Source organism: Gopherus evgoodei, chromosome 11 (assembly GCF_007399415.2).
Source record: "Gopherus evgoodei ecotype Sinaloan lineage chromosome 11, rGopEvg1_v1.p, whole genome shotgun sequence".
Lineage (NCBI taxonomy): Eukaryota > Metazoa > Chordata > Testudines > Testudinidae > Gopherus > Gopherus evgoodei.
In genome coordinates this window covers 28,128,471-28,148,531 of record NC_044332.1, presented here as the reverse complement: position 1 = coordinate 28,148,531, position 20,061 = coordinate 28,128,471, and the positions used below count along the sequence as shown (strand labels likewise).

Here is a 20,061-nt window from a genome sequence, read left to right as displayed (position 1 = left end):
TAGGAGCCAGAAGGAACCCAGCTTGATTTTCAGATCCCAAGTATAGTTTTCTTTTGTTTTTGTTTTTTTTGTAGGGCTGGCAGTATTCAGAAACACTTTGCATTTTACACTGAGCAGATTTCACACAGACTCATTGAGAGAGCAGATAAATGTGGAAGGCTTAATTCTTCACTGTGCCTTTGCAAAGCTGGGGCAAAGCGGAGTTCCTCTAGTAGCTTTATACTGGTTAGAGATTCTTCCGACACAGGGAGACTTCTCTGTGAAATTTCTCCGGCTGATGTACAGTAGTTTTGCACCCCAAAGTGATATTAACTAGTCAGAGAGTCTGCCTGGAACTAGTGTTTTGGCTGGACAGAGAGAAGTATGTATGCACATCAGTATGCTCCATAGAGGCATTTTAAAAGTGATTTTTCTTGCTGGAACCACAGATGAAGATGCTAGGAATGAAGCCAAATCTCTAGGTACTCTTAAAGCCAGATCATTTTGGTGCGTCTTTTATTAAAGCTCAGATGAAAATATAATGTACTTTTGATACTGTGATGAGTTCCCCCCAGAGGTGCGACCTGGAACTGGGGTACCATGGAGCCCCCTCACCCACCAGCTTGGGCTCTCTTTACATTGTACTGCTGTGACCAGCCTGCACTTTCACCAGCGCACACAGAGGTAGGGACACACCCAACTGCAGTTTCCTGCAGACTTTGTGCTCAGCCTTGCCTGGATAGGTTCCAGTTAGGGAACTTCCCAGCTACTCAGGCACATGCCCCCTCTGGAGTGTAAACCCAAAACAATACCAATCTTGCGCTGCACAGGGAACTGTACAGGATAAGTTTATGAAATTCATCCCATCCCTCAATGTGGGGAGGCATATACAACAGCTTTCTGCCCCCAAGTTGTGACTTCCACATACTGGTTTTAGATAAAGCAAAAACAAGTTTATTAACTCTAAAAGATAGTCACTTAAAATCTAAGGGATAGCAAACAGATCAAAGCAGATTATCTTGCAAATAAACAAAAACCACAAACTAAGCTTAATATACTGCATAGGATGAGAATTTGCTATTCATATCTGATCTAAGTGATGATGCAAGCAGGCTGCAGATTCTTAAGCTGGCAAACTGCACGTGCTTACAGCTTGAATCCTCAGGTGTTTCATTCACAGACTAAAAATCCCTTTAGCCTGAGTCCAGCACTTCCCCCAGTTCAGTCTTTGTTCCTTAGGTGTTTCTAGGAGTCTCTTTGAGTGGGAAGTCAGTGAAGAACCAACATGATGTCACACTCTTGCCTTATATAGTTTTTGCATATGGTGGGAACCCTTTGTTTCCAAGGTTAGTTCCCATGTCAGTCAGTGGAAATATACTGACATCCCAAGATGGAATACAGCACCATGTGACCTGGTGACATGTCCCTGTAGTGTCGCAGCAACCATGACTCAGAGGCTGTCGACAGCATCCTCAGAAGGCCTCCAGTTGGGAGATAAGCTTCTTCTAATGTCTATTGTTTTCTCTAATGGCTCTTCCCCACCCAACTTTTCAGAATGAAAGCATCTTGTCTAGTGGGTGTTCCCCTTGTGTAAACACATTTGTAATACAGATACATAGTCAATATTCCTAACAGAAATGATGCATGCATGCAAATAGGATAATCATATCCAGCAGATCATTACCTTTCCAATGACACTTCGCGTGACTTATCTTGCATAAAATACATCATAACTATGGCATAATCCTATCATCATTATGAAAATTATGGGGTGCAGTGTCAGATACCATTTAAATCCGGTCAGAGGGCATTTCATTGTTTTACAGTAGAAGCATGATTACTTCTGTATTTTTGTAATTATTTCTATGATTATCTTTCTGAATTTGGCTTTTCAGATTTGCTTTGTCGGGTATGGATATGGAGCAGAGAGATTATGATTCACGAACAGCATTGCACGTAGCAGCTGCAGAAGGTAATGACTCTTGATAAATAAGAATAAGCTATTAATTTCGTGGGCTTAATTTAAAAAGTATATTAAATCCTTCTTTTATTTTATAGGTCATGTGGAAGTAGTTAAATTTTTGCTGGAAGCCTGCAAAGTGAATCCTTTCCCCAAAGACAGGTGAGCAATTCCACTGTTAATATGAGGGAGGGGAGCTCCAGTAACTAATTAGATTGGTGAATCCAACCCTACTGTAGTCATTCGACCAGAGTCTTTGTTTCCTCTGAAATCTCATGGGATGCTGAAGTAGTGACAACTGGGACCATCTGATCTATCCAGCTAACTTGCAGCTGGTCCTAGAGCTCCCTTGAGCTGTTTCTGCCCCATTGATCTAGCAACACTAATTCCCCCCTTAAAGAAAAGACGGTTACTCACCTTTGTAACTGTTGTTCTTCGAGATGTGTTGCTCATATCCATTCCAGTTAGGTGTACGCGCCGCGCGTGCACATTCGTCGGAAAACTTTTACCCTAGCAACTCAGTGGGCCGGCAGGTCGCCCCCTAGAGTGGCGCCACCATGGCGCTCCATATATACTCCTGCCGGCCCACCCGCTCCTCAGTTCCTTCTTGCCGGCTACTCCGACAGTGGGGAAGGAGGGCGGGTGTGGAATGGATATGAGCAACACATCTCGAAGAACAACAGTTACAAAGGTGAGTAACCGTCTTTTCTTCTTCGAGTGATTGCTCATATCCATTCCAGTTAGGTGAATCCCAAGCCATACAAAGGCGGTGGGGTCGGAGTGAAATGTGGCAGAATAAAACTGCCGAGCCAGAGGCTACAGCCTCTCTTGACTGCTGAACCAGGGCATACTGCGAAGCAAAGGTATGGACCAAGGACCAATGGCGCTTCGCGACAGATCTCGTGGGTAGAAACACGAGCCAGCAAGGCGGCAGATGAAGCCTGAGCCCTGGTAGAATGCACGGTGATGTGGCTTGGCTTAGAAATATGAGCCAAATCATAACAAGTGTGGATGTCCGCCATCACCCAAGATGAGATCCTCTGAGAGGACAACAAGCAAGCCCTCCCTTTGGCCCGCTACCGGGACAGAGCTGGGGCACCTTAGGAAATGGTTCTGTCAGCACAATATAATGCGAGCACTCCACAGATGTCCAAGGAGTGCAACGATTGTGCCCATTGCGTTGAGCTGTGGGTAACATGAAAGGCCAAAACCACCTTAGGGAGGAAAGCCGGGTGCGGTCATAACTGCACCTTGTCTTTGTGAAACCTAGTGTACGGCGGAACCCCCGTAAGAGCTCTGATCTCAGAGACCCGTCTGGCCAAGACTAGGTTGAGGTCCCAGGTCGGGGCTGGGCGGCGCACCCGAGGGTGCAAGCGCTCCAAGCCCTTGAGGGACCTCGAACCCATAGAGCGTGAGAACACTGAACGTCCATCTTAGCCTGCTGGAAGGTAGAGATGGCTGCTGAGTGTATCCTCAGCGCTGATACCGCCAGGTCCTGCCGCTGAAGGCCAGAGGCAGGCCAAATAGAGGGGATCGAGACCTCAGCAGGAGCAAGATCGAGCGTATTGCAGCTGCAAAAGAAACGCTTCCACCTGGCCCGGTACGTTGACCAGGTGGAAGGCTGCCTGTCACCCCGACTCAGGTACGCAGCAGCCACCGTGAGGCGAAGAGGCTGCAGGTCCGAGTGACGAAGCCTGTCGTTGCCCTGAGTGATGAGGTCTGGGCTGACAGGCCGAGCAACGTGGTATGCCAGTGCTGCCTGGACCACTCTGGAGTGATCATGATGATGCGCGCTCTGCCCCTGCGGAGTTTGAGCAGGACCTAATGAACCAGTGGGAACAGTGGGAAGGCATAATGCAGTTGGCCTTTCCACGACATAGGAATGCGTCCAAGAGCGATTCCGAGGAGAGACCTTGGAAGGAGCAGAACACCTGGCATTTCCTGCTCTCGCGGTGAGCGAACAGGTCTGTGTGAGGAAACATCTCCACTTCCGGAAAGCGGGACGCCTCACATGGGGCAGAGTGATCACTCATAAGACAGGAAAGACCTGCTGAGTCAAAGAGGTAAGACGTTCCGAACGCCTGGGAGAAAGGACGTCGCCAGCTCCATCGAGTGGGCCATGCAAAAGACCCGGAAATGGATGGCCTCCTGACAAAAAATGGGGGGAGGACTATGTCCCCCCTGAATACTTATGAAGCACCTGGCCATTGTGTTGGCTGTAAACACCGAGATACAACGGCCTCGCAGCTGCCGCTGGAACCCCTGGCATGCCAGGCGGACTACTCTCATTTTGGGGGCATTAATGAGGAATGCCAGCTCCCTAGAAGACCAAAGGCCTTAAGCTCGGAGGTGACCATGAGCACTTGAGCAGAGAGATGATGCGTCTGCCGTCAGGGGCAGTGAGGGCTGGGGCGGATGAAACCGCATCCCTGTCCACACCAAGGAGGGAGTTAGCCACCACTCTAGGGAGCCTAAGGCGTTCGAGGGAACGGTAACTACCATGACCATTGGCTCCCTGTCCAAGCGGTACGCCGAGGTGGGCCGGACTTGGAGAGGACGGAGGCGGAGCTTGGCGTGTTTGGTTACAAACTTGCGGGCAACCATGGACCCAGGAGACTGAGACAAGAACGAGCTGAGGTCGTTGGGAAAGCCTTCAGACCTCAGATGATTGTTGCCATCGCCTAAAACCGCAGTTGTGATAAGCAGGCTCCGGCTAGGTAGGAGACCAGGATAGCCCCTAGGAAGCCCAACCTCTGCGTGGGAACCAGAGTGGATTGCTCTATAGTAAACAGCAGGCCTTGACCTGTGAATAAGACCATGGCGATGTCCACAGGCTGAGTGGTTTGTGTCTCAGAGTCTCCTCGGATAAGCGAATCATCCAGATACGGAAAAACGCATATCCGACATCAGCGACGGTAGGCGGCGACTATGGCCGTAAACCGGGAGTATTCACCGTTGGCTATAAAGCGGAGGCATCTCCCGTGCGGAGGGAAGATGGCATTGCGAAAGTACGCGTCCTTCATATCCAGGGCGGCATAGTAGCCCCCAGGAGGCAAGGATGGAATAATGGTTCCCAGGGATACCATGCAGAACTTCAACCTTATCCTAAACCGGTTGAGCCCATGCAGGACCAGGGAGGTCTGAGACCTGTGTTCGAGTGGGGGACTAGGGCATAACGGGAGAAAACCCCTTGCCCCTTTCGCCCGCTGAAGGGGGACAGGGCTGGAGCAAATTAAAGGTGGTACCTATGCTCCATCGTGCGCAGGACCCAGCGATCTGAAAGTAACTGGGGCCATGCCAGGAGAAAGCGGGATCGAGATCTCGTCCTGCGACTGGTACACCGCCCTCAGGCGAACCTTGGAAGGTCCGTCTTTGGTCCCAGTGGTAATTGCGAAGGACCTTGACTTTGGCTCTTTAGGGGTCCTGACGTTTGTCTGCGACCACCTTGGCCCTGCCGTTTTCCAGAGTTCTGCCTCTAGCTAGGCACAGAGTACGGCGGCTGGGGCCATAAAGGCTTGCGTTTGGTCGCTGGCGTATACATGCTGAGACGCATTAGGACCCTATTGTCCATCAGGCTTCGCAGTCTGGGGCTGTCTCTGCCGCGAAGATGCCTTTACCAACAAAGGGTAAATCCTGAATGGCATACTGCAGCTCCGGCCGGAGGTTTTAAAACCTGAAGCCATGAAATGCACTTCATGGCGACACCCAAGGCCAGAGTGCTGGCCGCGGAGTCTGCTGCGTCCAACGAGGCCTGGAGGGACGCTCTGGGAACCTTCTTTCCCTCGTCCTCCAAGACGGTAGCGAACTCCAGGTGGGAGTTTTGAGGGAGAAACTCCTTCACCCAGGTGCTATAATTATCGCAGCTAAGCAAGGCTTGTTGCTTTGCTACCCAGAGCTGCAGGGCCCCTGCAGAGTACACCTGGCGGCCAAGCCTGTGCATTCGCCAAGCCTCTTTCTGCTTCGGGGCTGGCGCCCGCTGGCCATCATATCAGGATCGTGGTCCTGAGCATAAAATCTGCGCATATGGGATGACACGGATGCGCGTCCGGACGGCCATGGAGGTACTAAAAGAAGGCACAGGCAGAGCCTCTGACTCACTCGGACCTTGCCCAACTCGGAGAAGGGCTACAGGAGTCAAGGTACCTGCCCCGGTGCCAGAGGTCGGAACGGTGCCGATAGCGGGTCGGCGAACGGGATACCGACCGGTGCAGCGAGTGTGACCAGTACCGAGGAAAACAGCACCGGGACTGCCAGTGGCGTCCGGCGTGCCGACAGGACGTGGAGTGTCTGCGGGACCGTGATCATGAACGGTGCCGCTCTGCTGTGCTGACAGGGGACAGTCCCCTGAAGAGACTGTATTACCCGTACCGGCGGTGCCCGGGTCAGGCAGCACTGACTCTGTCATGGCACTGAGAGTCCTCGCCGTTGGTAACATCTCCGGCGTGAAGGGAACAGCAGGCTCAACCACAGTGCGTACTGGGGAGCTGTCAGGCACCGGATTCGACGGCCCTCGTGGGACCGGGATCCACGGTACCGAGGTCATCAGAGCTTCGGTAGGTGCCGGTGCCGGGCGAACCGAGTTAGATAAGCTGTCTGGCTGCGGTGCCGTCCGCACTGAAGCAGCGGGAGTAATACGCTCAACCACGGCGCGTGCCGGGGAGCCGTCGGGCACCGGATTCGATAGCCCTTGTGGGACCGGAATCGACGGTGCCAACGTTGTCGGTGCCGGGCAAGCCGACTTAGACTAGCCCTCTGGCTGCGGTGCCGTTGGCATGGAAGCAGCCGGAGCAGGAGCTCAACCACGGCGCGTGCCGGGGAGCCGTCAGGCACCGGATTCTACGGCCCTTGCGGGACCGGGATCGACGGTGCCGACGTCATCGGTGCCGCAGCAGGTGTCGGTGTCGGGCGATCCGACGTAGACGAGCTCTCTGGCTGCGGTGCCGTTGGCACGGAAGCAGCAGGAGCAATACGCTCAACCACGGCGCGTGCCGGGGAGCCGTCAGGCACCGGATTCTACGGCCCTTGTGGGACCGGGATCGACGGTGCCGACGCCATCGGTGCCGCAGCAGGTGTCGGTGCCGGGCGATCCGACGTAGACGAGCCCTCTGGCTGCGGTGCCGCTGGCACGGAAGCAGCAGGAGCAATACGCTCAACCACGGCGCGTGCCGGGGAGCCGTCAGGCACTGGATTCTACGGCCCTTGTGGGACCGGGATCGACGGTGCCGACGCCATCGGTGCCGCAGCAGGTGTCGGTGCCGGGCGATCCGACGTAGACGAGCCCTCTGGCTGCGGTGCCGCTGGCCCGGAAGCAGCAGGAGCAATACGCTCAACCACGGCGCGTGCCGGGGAGCCGTCAGGCACCGGATTCTACGGCCCTTGTGGGACCGGGATAGACGGTGTCGACGTCATCGGTGCCGTAGCAGGTGTCGGCGCCGGGCGATCCGACTTGGATGAGCTCTCTGGCTGCGGTGCCGCTGGCACGGAAGCAGCAGGAGCAATACGCTCAACCACGGCGCGTGCCGGGGAGCCGTCAGGCACCGGATTCTACGGCCCTCGTGGGACCGGGATCGACGGTGGCGACGTCGTCGGTGCCGGGCGAGCCATCCTAGACGACCTCTCTAGCTGTGGTGCAGTTGGCACAGAAGCAGCAGGAGCAGTAAGCTCTACCACGGCGCGAGCCGGGGAGCTGCCAGGCACCGGATTTCGTGGTCCTGGGGGACTGGAATCGACGGAGCCGAAGTCATCGGTGCCTCTGCAGGTGCCGGTGCCGGGTAACGCAACTTAGGCGAGCTCTCTGGCTGCGATGCAGGTGGCACGGAAGCAGCGGGAGCAGGGGGCTCAACCACGGCGCGTGCCGGGGAGCCGCCAGGAACCAGCAGGAATCGTAGACTCTCTCGACCTCGGAAGAAGGGAGCGGTGCCGAGTCGACATCGGTGCCGGCGACGGTCGGTGCCGAAAGATCTTGGTAGTACCGGCGGGGTCCGGTGCCGAGGCGCTTCTGCCCGCCGCTTGAATGTCGCTCGGCGCCCAAGGTGGAGGGGTAAGTGAAAGTCCCGCACCTTTTTGTTCTCGGCTTAAAAGCCTTGCAAATGGGGCACTTATCTGCCCTGAGGCACTTCAAACAGGAGTCATGTAAATCTCTCTTCGGCCGCGGCTTCTGGCAGGCCGGGCCCCTCTTAAAACCCGGTGAGCCATGCATGGCTCCGGCACTGGGCTCATGGAAGGGGCTACTTCCTGAACCCCGCTAACTAAACTAACCATGTTAGCAAAGAAAACCCGTATAACCATACAAATATATATATAAAAGGGTTATAACTGCATAATTATATACGAGAAAACGAGTAGCTAGGGAAGTGGAGGTCAGCTAAGCCGCGCTCCACTGTTCCAACGACCGACACGGGCGGTAAGAAGGAACTGAGGAGCGGGTGGGCCGGCAGGAGTATATATGGAGCGCCATGGTGGCGCCACTCTAGGGGGCGACCTGCCGGCCCACTGAGTTGCTAGGGTAAAAGTTTTCCGACGAATGTGCACGCGCGGCGCGTACACCTAACTGGAATGGATATGAGCAATCACCCGAAGAAGAAGCAGGAATTCCAGATCTCAGTAGGAAAGATTGAGAAAATAAATCAGTGGCTGGAGAATTTTCTTTCAAAAAAGGCGTCAAGCCAAGAAAAAGGAATTTGTAGTTTGATGTGCGTGTGTGAATACATATGTAGAACGCACACACGGATGTGGGTGTAAGAGTGTTTACGTATTTCCAACATAACTAAAACTATTCACAAACTTCAGTGTGAACTTGACCCCATTAGAAAGGCTGTTTTACTGTTCTGGTGTCCTGAGAGAGGTGCACTCCACATGGCTTGTATGTATAATCATTAACTTTTTTATTTTTAATTTCACCTTCAGTTTTATTACTGTAACTCGCAGTATGGCATTGGAAACCAGAAAAAAATAGGTCAGTGCAAGGTCCCTCACCTATAGAAAACAATGCCTGACACTAGTAATGAAACCACTTTTGTCCACTCTCTAGCTCTCTTTCTCAAGTAAACTTGTGTCTTTCTCTGCTCCCTTCAGTTTGCCTGTACCTTTTAATTCTTCTGTCCGGATAACTGTGATTTTGCTATTTAACAGTAAAGCACTGAATGAGCTTTAATTTGATAGTTTATTTCATGCAGTGCTGTGCAGACTAATATGTCTGCTTATGTCTTGTCTTATATGCACAATGTCCTCCTTATGGGTGCTTGTAGGAGTGTCAGAAAGGCAGAGAATTTTCAGTCATTTATCATTACCTGTGATATTTTGAAGCTTTACTATTAAGGTGAGATTTTGACTTTTTGATACAGTCCTTTTCAAAAGGAACTAACAGTGCTACAGAGTTCTTACACCACGATTTAAAATGTAATCAAAGTTGGTGGGAAATCTATATTGTGTTTGCACCTGCTCTAATTACCAGCTTTTCCATTAAAACCCCTCAGGGGAAGAGTTTGTCCTGTGCCAAAAGGATGTCAAAGATCAATACTAGAAAAAACGCTTCAGTAAAAATAGTGTGAGGCACCTTTCTGGAGCTGATTTCCTTGGTGAAAGGAAGGCAAAAAATACTTCACATTTGCTTTGTTGAAATACTATATTTAGATATCTCTTACTCTCCTGTTTAAGAGGGGAAAATATACAATTGTATGCAGTAGCCTTTGCATATTATTGTTACATTTGGGAGGGTTTAGTGTGGATGATGTGAAAATAGCAGCGGTTACGCATATGTATGTGTTTAGCTACTGTTTAGTCTAGTCTGACACTATCCATTAAAGTGCAGTTCTGCTGTGAAAAATGACTGAAAAAAATAATTGTTTTTATCATCTTTTAGTGATTTCAATATCAAGTGTTCAGTTTTCACATTTTCAAGTAAAAAGGTTTCATTTCCAGTGATTAACAGTGCACAATCAGCCTGTGGACTGAAGATCAAGCTGGGTTATTCCTTTATGTATTGCCAATGGCCATGGTGGATTCTACATCACTGACCATTTTTTAAATCAAGTTTGGATGTTCTTCTAGAAGAGATCTAGGGATTATTTTGGGGAAGTTTTATGGTCTGAATCCGTGGTAGTAAAAGTTCTTCATGCCAGATTTTGTCCTTGGTGACACCCATGAAATCACATTGAAGACAGTGGTGTTACACGGATGGGCTGAAATGTATTAAACAATTATACTGAAGCACAAGAAGGAATGGAATCCCACTAATTCTCCATTAGTTATTTTGATACTGAAGGGGGAACAGGAGTAAAAAGTAGTGAAAACATCTGTTGTCAAAAGGGTTGTCACCCACTATCCAATTCACTGAAGGTCCTTATGTAGTCCCTGTGCTTAGTACATACTGTACTGGCAATTGTTGTCTCAAACATCAAAGTATAATGGAATCCATAGTGGTGGATTTACTTGCTTACTGATTTTGGAAATATTGTGCTTCCTGTTTCAGATGGAATAACACCCCTATGGATGAAGCTTTACATTTTGGACACCATGATGTATTTAAAATTCTTCAAGAATTCCAGATCCAGTACACACCTCCAGAGGATTCCAGCGATGGAAAGGAAAATCAAACAGTTCATAAAAATCTAGATGGCTTACTCTAACCATCTTCAGCTAGATCCCAAGAGTCAAATCACTTACCTATGTTATTGTGGAAAATGAGTATGAAGAGCGTGTATATTTCTGTCTTACAGTGGTGTATATTTTACAGAATATTTCATTTATTTCAGTGTTACAGGAGTTTTCTTCATGATATGCAGCGGACAAGCCCAACCGCTCCAAAAAAACAAACAAATCCCAAACAAACCCCCCTCTCCCCCTCCCGAGAATCTCCTTCCATAATGTGAGCAATATTACCTCGTGTTGCATATAATTGATGTAGAGGAAGTATTAGCTGTTGATGGCTTTACTGTGCACTACTTAATTTATTTTTGTGTTCTATGTGTATCTTCAAACCATGGTCAGGAATTTTTTTGCTGAATTTGCATTTCTAAACAAATGTCTTACAGTGTGGCCAAGTGGAACCATGCTGTTGCCATGTGCAAGTGTCATTGTGGTTTTGCTAGATTTCAGGAGTTGAGGATGCTGGTGTAGATTTAACATGGGTGTGTTGAACAAGGATCTGCATTTATCTTGTTTTCCCTAAATTTCCCCTGGAACCTTGTTTACATAGTCACCTTGTCACCTACATCGATTGACCAATCAGCCCTCACAGAGAGGGCTGATCACAACACCTTGTTCTAGCGAGTCCTTCAGCCACCCATTGGCCAGGCTTGTCAGTGGCACCAGACACCTGATCGGCATAGCACACCACAGCCCAGAACCCCGAGCTCAAGCGATCCGCCGGCCTCAGCCTCCCAGGTAGCTAGAATTACAGGCACGTGCCACCTTGAGTGGTTGTTTATATAGCATAAATCTCAAAATAATGGTGACGTTTGTCAATGGTCTGGGCTAATTGTTCTTAGAGATGATTTTTTCAGGGAATCTGTTTTAAGGTTGGTTTGATGACCAAATGCCATGGAGGAATATCACTTGTTTGACTTTTTTTTTTTTTAAGCTGTTTCTTTCAAATGCCCATTGTCCAGCCTCTCTCTCTGTCTATATTCAGCTGCTGAAGTGCTTTCCCTTTAGTTGGGGAAAGCAGGTGCTTCCACAGTATGCATTGGTTCCTGACAGGCATATGTGCATCGTGGGGGATCTTGTAGGCTGCAAAATAATTCATCTCTGTCTTAAATTTTGTCCTTAGCTGCAACTATACCAAAAACCTTTTAGGGGAATGTAAGTATATGAAAGGCAAAATACTAAACCAAATGTTCTAAATAAGTTAGACTCACAATAAAGAACACTCATGGAGTGAAACAGCTTAAAGAGGCATAAAGCTAATCAAAACATGAGCAAAGTTGTGGATATGCCAAACTGTGGGTCTATCTCTCTTCTTATGCTGGCATAAATCCTTGAATAGTTTTGTTGAAGCTTCTGAAGTTACGCTGATGTGAAACAGGTAAGAGATCAGAAACAGGGGCACAAATCAAGCAGTTCATTTGTGTGTGAACTGTTGCATTTGCCCTCTTCACATGGTAGTCTGTGCCCCACGTATACCAGGCGTTAGAACTCTAAATCCAAATATCAGTTCTGTTTTTGGGACCATTACACTACATCAGCTTCTTGCCAATGTAACAATATGTCTGATTACTGACACTACGATATGAGTGAAGTCATCTTTAACAAACAAACAAACAAAAAAAAACAACACACAAAACAACCTGGTAAGAGTATCTATTTCACATTTGTTGGAAGTAGATGATAGTCAAGAATCAGGCTGTGCATGGGAATAAGACCGTTTGTGGGAACTGCACACATCTCAAACATATGGCAGTAATAATAATTCATCCATAGATCTCAAGGTGCCCACTGTATAGACGGTGAAACTGAGGCATGGAGAGGTCACCCAGAAAGTCAGTGGCAGAGTCAAGGTATGGAACCCTTGTCTCCCGCGGTCCCACTCCAGTGCTCTAGCCTCTATGCACATTGCCTCCCCTAAGGAGGAGAAATCAAATGGAGGCACTTGATATTCAGCACAAGCAGTGGCCTATCTCATAATAAAGATGCTGTCCTGTAGTAGTTTGAAAGCCTAAACCCCTGAAATCAGATTGGTAAAAATGCTTGCCTGGCATTAGTCACTCTCCCCTCCGATCTGATATTGCTGCTTTTTGCCTGTCAATTCACTGGAAGGCCTCATGCTTTTATAACCTTCACCTTTCCTGCCTTGTGTCGCAGCCGCCTTCCTCCTTTACCAAGAACTGGATGGGATTCCCTTTGAACCCTTCTTGGCCAGATGGATCACTGTTGAGAGCACAAGGCCCTGTCTCTGCTGCACTCCTACAGAGGATAAAACAAGGCAAACTAAATCCCATGTTTTCCTCTCTAATATTCTAGGACCTACCAAATTGATCCTATGGGAGTAAAATTTCTCAGGTTGGGCTCTGAGGGTACTGATTAGGTCTCAAGCTATGAGATGCATTCTGTTTGTTAATCAGATTTCTGTGTATCTCTAGTGTGCTAAGAAAATGTATCCTGTCTGGTCTCAGAAAAAATGTCAGTGATTTATTTTGATGTAATTGAAATCAGTCAAAATTTACTTTGCTCGAACAATAACCTTTCCAAAAGGTATATGAACTGAGAAGATAAAGGCATTTTAATTAAATAGCATAGAGATTGTGGCTGTCCCTGAACCTAATGTTTTCCTCCACTATATTAAGAGCTTTTAGCTAGAATTTTAGCACCAATGCATTTTCACCAGGATAGTTTTAACATTTTCTCATTGTACCAGGAGATATTATTTTGCAAAGATTTGTGCCCAGTGGAAGCAGTGCATTTATATATGCAATTATTTATAAATATATGTAATTCACTGGTGTGGCTGCTCATCATTGCTGGCACTGACATGTAGGTTTTAATTTAAATGGCTTTTGTTGTGTTATCAAATGCTGACATCCTTATGCTCCAAAGAGTTTTCTGTGTTATGTCATATATGTGCTGCTTATGTATCACAGCAACCAGAAATGGTTACGCTAACTTAATGCTTTGTACATAGAAATATTGTGCTGGTCTTAGCGTTAATTATCCCATCCTTTTGTGAAAAATGTGATGTACTGGGCTGATACTTTTTAGCTGCAGAACTGGACTGTCAATGAGTGTTTTTATTGATGCTGTACTTACTCTCAGCAATTGTGACTGATTGGTGTGACATTTTAGATTCCTTATTGTGGGGAATAGACAGTGATGAATGTATTTGCTTTCAGCAATTTTCCTGTAAGTGAATCTAAATTTAAAAATACTTGAGCTGTACTGGTCCTGAAAATGAAAGATATTTATTTTAATGAATAAAATCCAGGTATTGTTGCTTTTTACAGCACAATTAAAAAGGAATACCAAAAAATAGAGATGTTTGAGGGGTTGTTGTGGTTTTTCTGGATAGCTACATCATTTACCTACCTCTCACACCACCCCAAGTGAAGTAGCCAAAGAGAGCGGACTTTGTGGAGCCCTCCAATGTAGGCTGCTTTGATACCCTCCAGTGTCAAGGCTACTTTTGTATTGGGAAGGCCTTGTGACAAGCTTTAACTGGAGCCTCCTAATGATTTGATGCTACATCTCATGGTTAGTCGCTAGTGAATACTGTAGTTTTAAGTCTAAAAGCTTGACATAGCGAACTGCTCATTGGCTTTCCCTCACTCAATACAGGTGTCCAGCTGTTGATGGAGAAATGATAATACAAAGGAGTAACCAACCTGCTGTGAGCATTCTAACAAGAAGCTGACCCTAATGTCCATATATTTTTGAAGTGTTGCAGGTCTCCAACATCTGTTCTTTAGGAATAGAGGCTGTCGCTGGGATGGGCAAGTAAAGGTCTCTGAATCTGGTGAGGCAGGGATTAGTTGGGATGGTCTGGCTATTGAAATAGTTAAGAAACACAGAGGGCAAAATAGGGATATACATGCATCATTTTGCTCCTGAAGGTTCTTCACAAACTCCAGCCTCAGACTACAGCAGAAAATTGTGGAAGCAATCAAGGGATTCTACTGAAAACCAACATCACCTAGCCCTATACTAAATAGGTCTCATATTGCAGCCAGAAGTGGAGACCTACGTTTTGTTGCTGATTTCATGGTTTCAACATATTGTAGATGGCCTTATGGAGCAAAGTGACCTTTTTTATTATATAGTGCAATCAAACTGAATCTGATGCAGAAGTCCCTGAATCCTCCAAAGAACAATACCTTTGAATTTCCTGCAGGGATAGCAGAAGTGCTGCATCCTCAAATGTGATTTAGAAATTATTAGATATAATAAAAAGCCTTGTTTCAGAGAACATATCAGGACTACTAACCTGCAGTACAAAGTGAGTGCCAGTAGGCATCAGACTGGCTAAGCCTCTGAGGTCCCATTCTAGGCCATTACAAAAACCACTCATTTGCCAGTTACATTTGCAAACCTCTCACCCAGTTGCAATATAATGAAAATTTGTTTGCCAAAATGGAATTGTCCAACACCAGTGGGGAGAGAAATTTGTATTCCTTGTTCTAACATGTTTGGAATTTTTTTTAAAATTACTTGCATCCATCTTAATAGATTTTGACTATTGTGTTATTGAAACCAGGGACATTAACAGCTCAATGGACACAGTATTTTATATACTGCCTCTTTAAAAGTGTCTAGGATGTGAGTCTTGCTCTTTTCATAAATGTACATGCTTAAAGGGAAGACATTTAGAATCATTTTGAAGGCTTTTTCCATACTCTTCCTTCCTTAAATAGAAGGTCCTGAGCTTTTCTTCAAGGCCATTTATACTTTACTTTACCCATTCATCCCATTACAAATATTTGCACTGAAAAAATGATAAACAAAAGAAACAGTATTTTTCAGTTAACCTCATATAAGTACTGTAGCGCAATCTCTTTATCGTGAAAGTGTAAAGGACAGTTACCTGTTCCATAACTGGTGTTCTTCGAGATGTGTTGCTTATGTCTATTCCACAGTAGGTGTGTGCACCGGTGCTGGAAGTTTTTCCCTCAGCGTAGGGGAGTGCTGCTGCAACCCCTGGAGTGGCATTGCTATAGCATACTATAAGCAGAGCTGCACACTCCCCCCCACCCTCCGTTCTTATTGCTGGAACAACTCCATCAGTGGGGAAGGAGGGTGGGATGTGGAATAGGCATGAGCAGCACATCTTGAAGAAGGCCAGTTACGGAACAGGTAACTCTCCTTTCTTCTTTGAGTGATTGCTCACGTGTATGCCACAAGTGATTACAAGCTGTGTCTGATGGAGGTAGGTAGGAGTTCACAGATTCCCTAGCTGGAGCACAGCCCTACCGAAAACAGCGTCATTCTTGGCATGAGAGACGATCGCATAGTGCGATGTGAACGTGTGTACTAAGGATCAGGTAGCAGCCCTACGGATGTCCTGGATAGGACATGGGCCCCAAAGGCAGCTGACGAGGCCCGAGCCCTTGTTGAGTGAGCCCTTACAATAGGTGGTGCAGGAACCCCTGCTAGTTGTAGCATGTGTGGCTGCATGATGTAATCCACCAGAAAGCCTCTGGGTGGAGATCGGTTGGCCCCTCATGCGCTTGGCTGAAGCAACAAAGCGTTGCAGAGAGCTGCGGAATGGCTTAGTCAGATCCAGATAAAAGGCCAGAAGCCTGCGCATGTCGAGCATATGGAAGCGGCGCTCCTTGTTAGAGGTATGCAGCTTAGGGCAGAGGACAGGTAAGATGTCCTGGCTCATGTGAAAGATGGAGACCACCTTGGGGAGGAATGCAGGGTGTGAGCAGAACTGAACCTTGTCCTTGTGACAGTGTACAGGGGGTTGCGATCAAAAGGACGTGTGCCTTCTCCGGGACCTTGGCAATGGGGAAACAGGAGGAAAGCATAAAGGAGTTGACCCGACCATACCAGGAGAAAGGTGTCAGAGATCGTATTTCTCCCCACCACCGCCCCAGAGCAGAACCCATGGCAACGGTGGTTGTGTCGGGTCGCAAACCGGTCTACTTGAGGAGTGCCCCACTCTTGCAAGAGTTGATGAGTGACCTCTGGGTGAAGCGACCACTCGTGTAGGGAGGAGAAAACCTAGCTCAAGCAATCGGCCTGCATGTTGTTGGCGCCTGGCAGGTGGAAAGCCTTCAGGGAGATGTTGTGGACTATACAAAACTCCCAGAGGCTGATGGCTTCTTGGCAGAGGACCTCACCCTGCATTGCTTGTTGATATAAAACATCACAGCGGTGTTGTCCGTGAGTACTCTGGCCACCTTGCTGTGTAGCTGCGAGCTGAACGTCATGCAAGCTAAACGTATCGCCCTGAGTTCCCTGACATTTATGTGAAGGGATAGCTCTCCCATGGATCACAAACCTTGGGTCTGTGAGGTCCCTATGTGTGCCCCCAAGCCCAACACGTCGGACACTAGGTCCAGTGACAGGGTCAGGTCCTGGAAGGGAATTCCCTGGAGCATATTGGCGAGGCAGGACCAACATTGTAGCATGGCGATTACCCACACTGGTACTGAGAGGACTTTGTCCAGTTTGTTCCAGGCCTGGGAGAACTCCTGAGGCCAACCCGAGCTGGGGGGGCCTCATACAAAGCCTGGCGTGGCAGACTACGTACGTGCATGCTGCCATGTGGCCCAGGAGCTGTAGGCAGGCCCTGACCATGGTGATGGGAAATTCCTGCGACCGAGGCTATAAGCCCCTTCAGGGTTCGGAACCTGTCTATGGGAAGGGAGGCTGTTGCCTTGGAGCCATCCAAGAGAGCACCAATGAATTCTATGCACTGCACCAGGACCAGTGTCGACTTGGCCTCGTTTACTAGGAGGCCTAGGTTGGCACACATGGCCAAGAGCATGTCCACATGGTTGCGTACCTGGGACCGCGAGCAGCCCTTGAGCAGCCAGTCGTCTAGGTAGGGGAATATCTGTACCCACCCCCCGGCATCTGAGGTAGACTGCCACACACTTTGTGAGCACCCTGGGTGCGGTGGACAGGCCAAAGGGGAGGACTGTAACCTAGTAGTGGTCCTGTCCTACTAAGAAGCGGAGGAAGCGTCTGTGCCTCTCGAATATGTGAACATGGAAGTATGCATCCTGAAGGTCCAGGGCTGCAAACTAATCACCAGGGTCCAGAGCAGGTATGATACATGCCAGAGAGACTGAGGAACCGGCGTTTTGCCATGAACCAATCGAGGCCTCGCAAATCCAGGATGGGTCTGGAGCCCCCTTTTCACCTTGGGGATCAGGAAGTAACAGGAGTAAACCCCTTTCCCCCGGAGTTCCTCTAGAACTGTCTCCACAGCTCCCAGGCTGAGGAGCCGACCCACTTCCTGCTGTAGCAGGGGCAGATGCGACGGGTCCCCCCTGCCAACCAAGGGAGGGCGGGCGGGCGGGCGGCAAATTGTAGCATATAACCCTGTGAAATGGTGCTGAGGACCTATTGGTCCAATGTTATTCAGGACCATTCCACAAGGAAAGCAGATAAGTGGTTCCTGAAAACTAACTTTACTGGTGGGAGGGTCCTCTCTGAGGACACCAAGGTACCCTCCCGCAACCAATCAAAACCACCTCTTGCCCTGATGCTTGCCCATGGAGGGCCCAGGCTGCGAGGCAGAGCGAGACTGCCTCTGAGGTCACCTCTTCTAAGTTTTGGACCTCTTGTAGGCAGGCTCATATCTCAGCTGGAGCGCAGGGACGGAGGCTTGTGCCTTAAGCTTTTCCTTGGGTGGGATGTGGAGCTCGAGGGATTGAAGGGTGGTACGTGAGTCCTTCATGCTGTGGAGCCTCACGTCTGATTGTTCAGTGAACAGGTCCTTGTCAAAGGGAAGATTCTGCATCACAGACTGCGCCTCCGTGGAGAGCTCAGACAACAGTAGCCACGATGCCCTGCGCATGAACACCGCTGAGGCTATGGATTGAGCAGCCATGTCAGCCGCATCTGACACTACCTGCAGAGCAGCCTTTGCAGCAGCAGTGCCCTCCTCCACCAGTGACTTGAATTCCTTCCTTTTGCACTCCAGAAGGGAGGGCTTGAATTTTGGCAGCAACTCCCACAAGTTAAACTCATATTGACTGAGGAGGGCCTGGTGGTTGGCTACCCAGAGCTGGAAGCTGGCGGACGAATAAAGCTTTCTGCCAAACGAGTCTAGTCTTTGAGTCTTTATTCTTGGGTGCGGGTCCTGGTTGGCCTTGTCTTTCCCAGTGGTTCACAGATTCCACCACTAGGGAGTTGGGGGCCAGGTGAATATAGAGGTATTTGTGCCCACGAAGGGGCACGAAGTATTTGCACTCCACCTTTGATATTGGAGCCAGGGAGGCCAGTGTTTGCCAGAGGGCATTGGAGATGTTAGCCACCCCTTCATGGAGTGGGAGGGCCACTCTGCCCGGTGCTGAGGATGAGAGCATGTTAAACAGCGAGTCCAAGGGTCCCTCCATCTCCTCAGCTTGGAGATGGAGACTGGATGCTACTCGCTTTAGCAACTCCTGATGGGCCCTGAAGTCCTCCTGTGGTGTGGAGGGGGGTGGAGCTGTGATCTTGTCAGCCGGTGCGGGGGAGGGAGGTGGTACCAGGCTCTGCATGTCGGCCGGTGCCACAGGGTCCACCCCTTCATTGGACTCCTCGTGCGGTGCTGAGGAGTCGTGACCTGCTGGTTTTATCCCTCAGAGTTCTGGATAGCGCAACTGATGGAGCCTCCAATGCTCCTGCTATTGACCGAGGGCCTTGCTGGATGTGCACGGGGGGGGGGGAGGAGCAGGGGTCTACTGACTCTGCCACCGGGGTCCCTGCCATTGGCCCTGGTGTGGCACTGGCTGGTCGGGTTGGCTCGGCTGGAGCATAGGGCGCTGTGTGTAGGTTGAGGTTGGGGTTACCAATGACCTGTCGGTGCCATGCAAGCGGTATGCGCGGTGGTACCAAGCATGGTGTCTGCCACGGGACCGGGACTCCAACGTTGAGGAACAGTACCGCCTCAAGCTGCTACTCCTCAAGACGCTTTGACATCTGTATCTGTGACGATGCGGACCTGGCGATTCCCACCGGGAGTGGTGGGTGCAGTGCCTCGACGTGTGAGAGCTGGAGTTCAACCAGCGACGGCGTCCATGCCAGGAACTGCTCTGGTAGCTGCACAGAGAGCAGGAGTGTCTACAGCATCAGCACCTGTCCTGCCGATATTCTGTACTCAGAATAGAGCGGTACCTAGAACTGCGCTCCAACGGCACCCTGCCAGACAGCCTGGAGGGCGATCAGAGTGGAGGTTAGGGGCTGTGTCCCGACAGGACACTGGGCAACGAGCGGTCTATTGACCGGGATCTGAGTTGGGTTGGCGTCAGCTGACAAGACCCCAGCAGCGGCTTGCATCTAGAGCGGGGTCCAGCTGCTGGCGATGCTCCGAGCATATGCAGGGTCATATCTTTGGCTGCCTGCAGGGCCTCCATTGTTGAAGGCATGCAGACTTCAGGTGGAGAGGTCTGAGTCAACGTAACCAGGCTGCTCCACTTGACCCGAGTCAGAGCTCTAGAGCCCGGGGAAGGGGGACTGGGGCTGCCTGACGTGGGTCT

At 49.4% G+C, this 20,061-nt stretch overlaps 1 protein-coding gene across 3 annotated transcripts in view; it reads left to right on the top strand.

The window, feature by feature from the left end:
* The window catches only part of GLS (glutaminase), a 123,500-nt gene extending 109,595 nt beyond the window's left edge, over positions 1-13,905 (top strand). For all 3 annotated transcript variants that reach the window (XM_030579649.1, XM_030579651.1, XM_030579653.1), the window contains 3 exons: positions 1,875-1,951; positions 2,038-2,101; positions 10,410-13,905. In XM_030579649.1, the coding sequence (XP_030435509.1) occupies positions 1,875-1,951; positions 2,038-2,101; positions 10,410-10,566 (298 nt within the window). In that variant the 3' untranslated portion in view covers positions 10,567-13,905. The remainder of the gene's footprint in view (positions 1-1,874; positions 1,952-2,037; positions 2,102-10,409) is intronic.
* Positions 13,906-20,061: the final 6,156 nt, after the last annotated feature.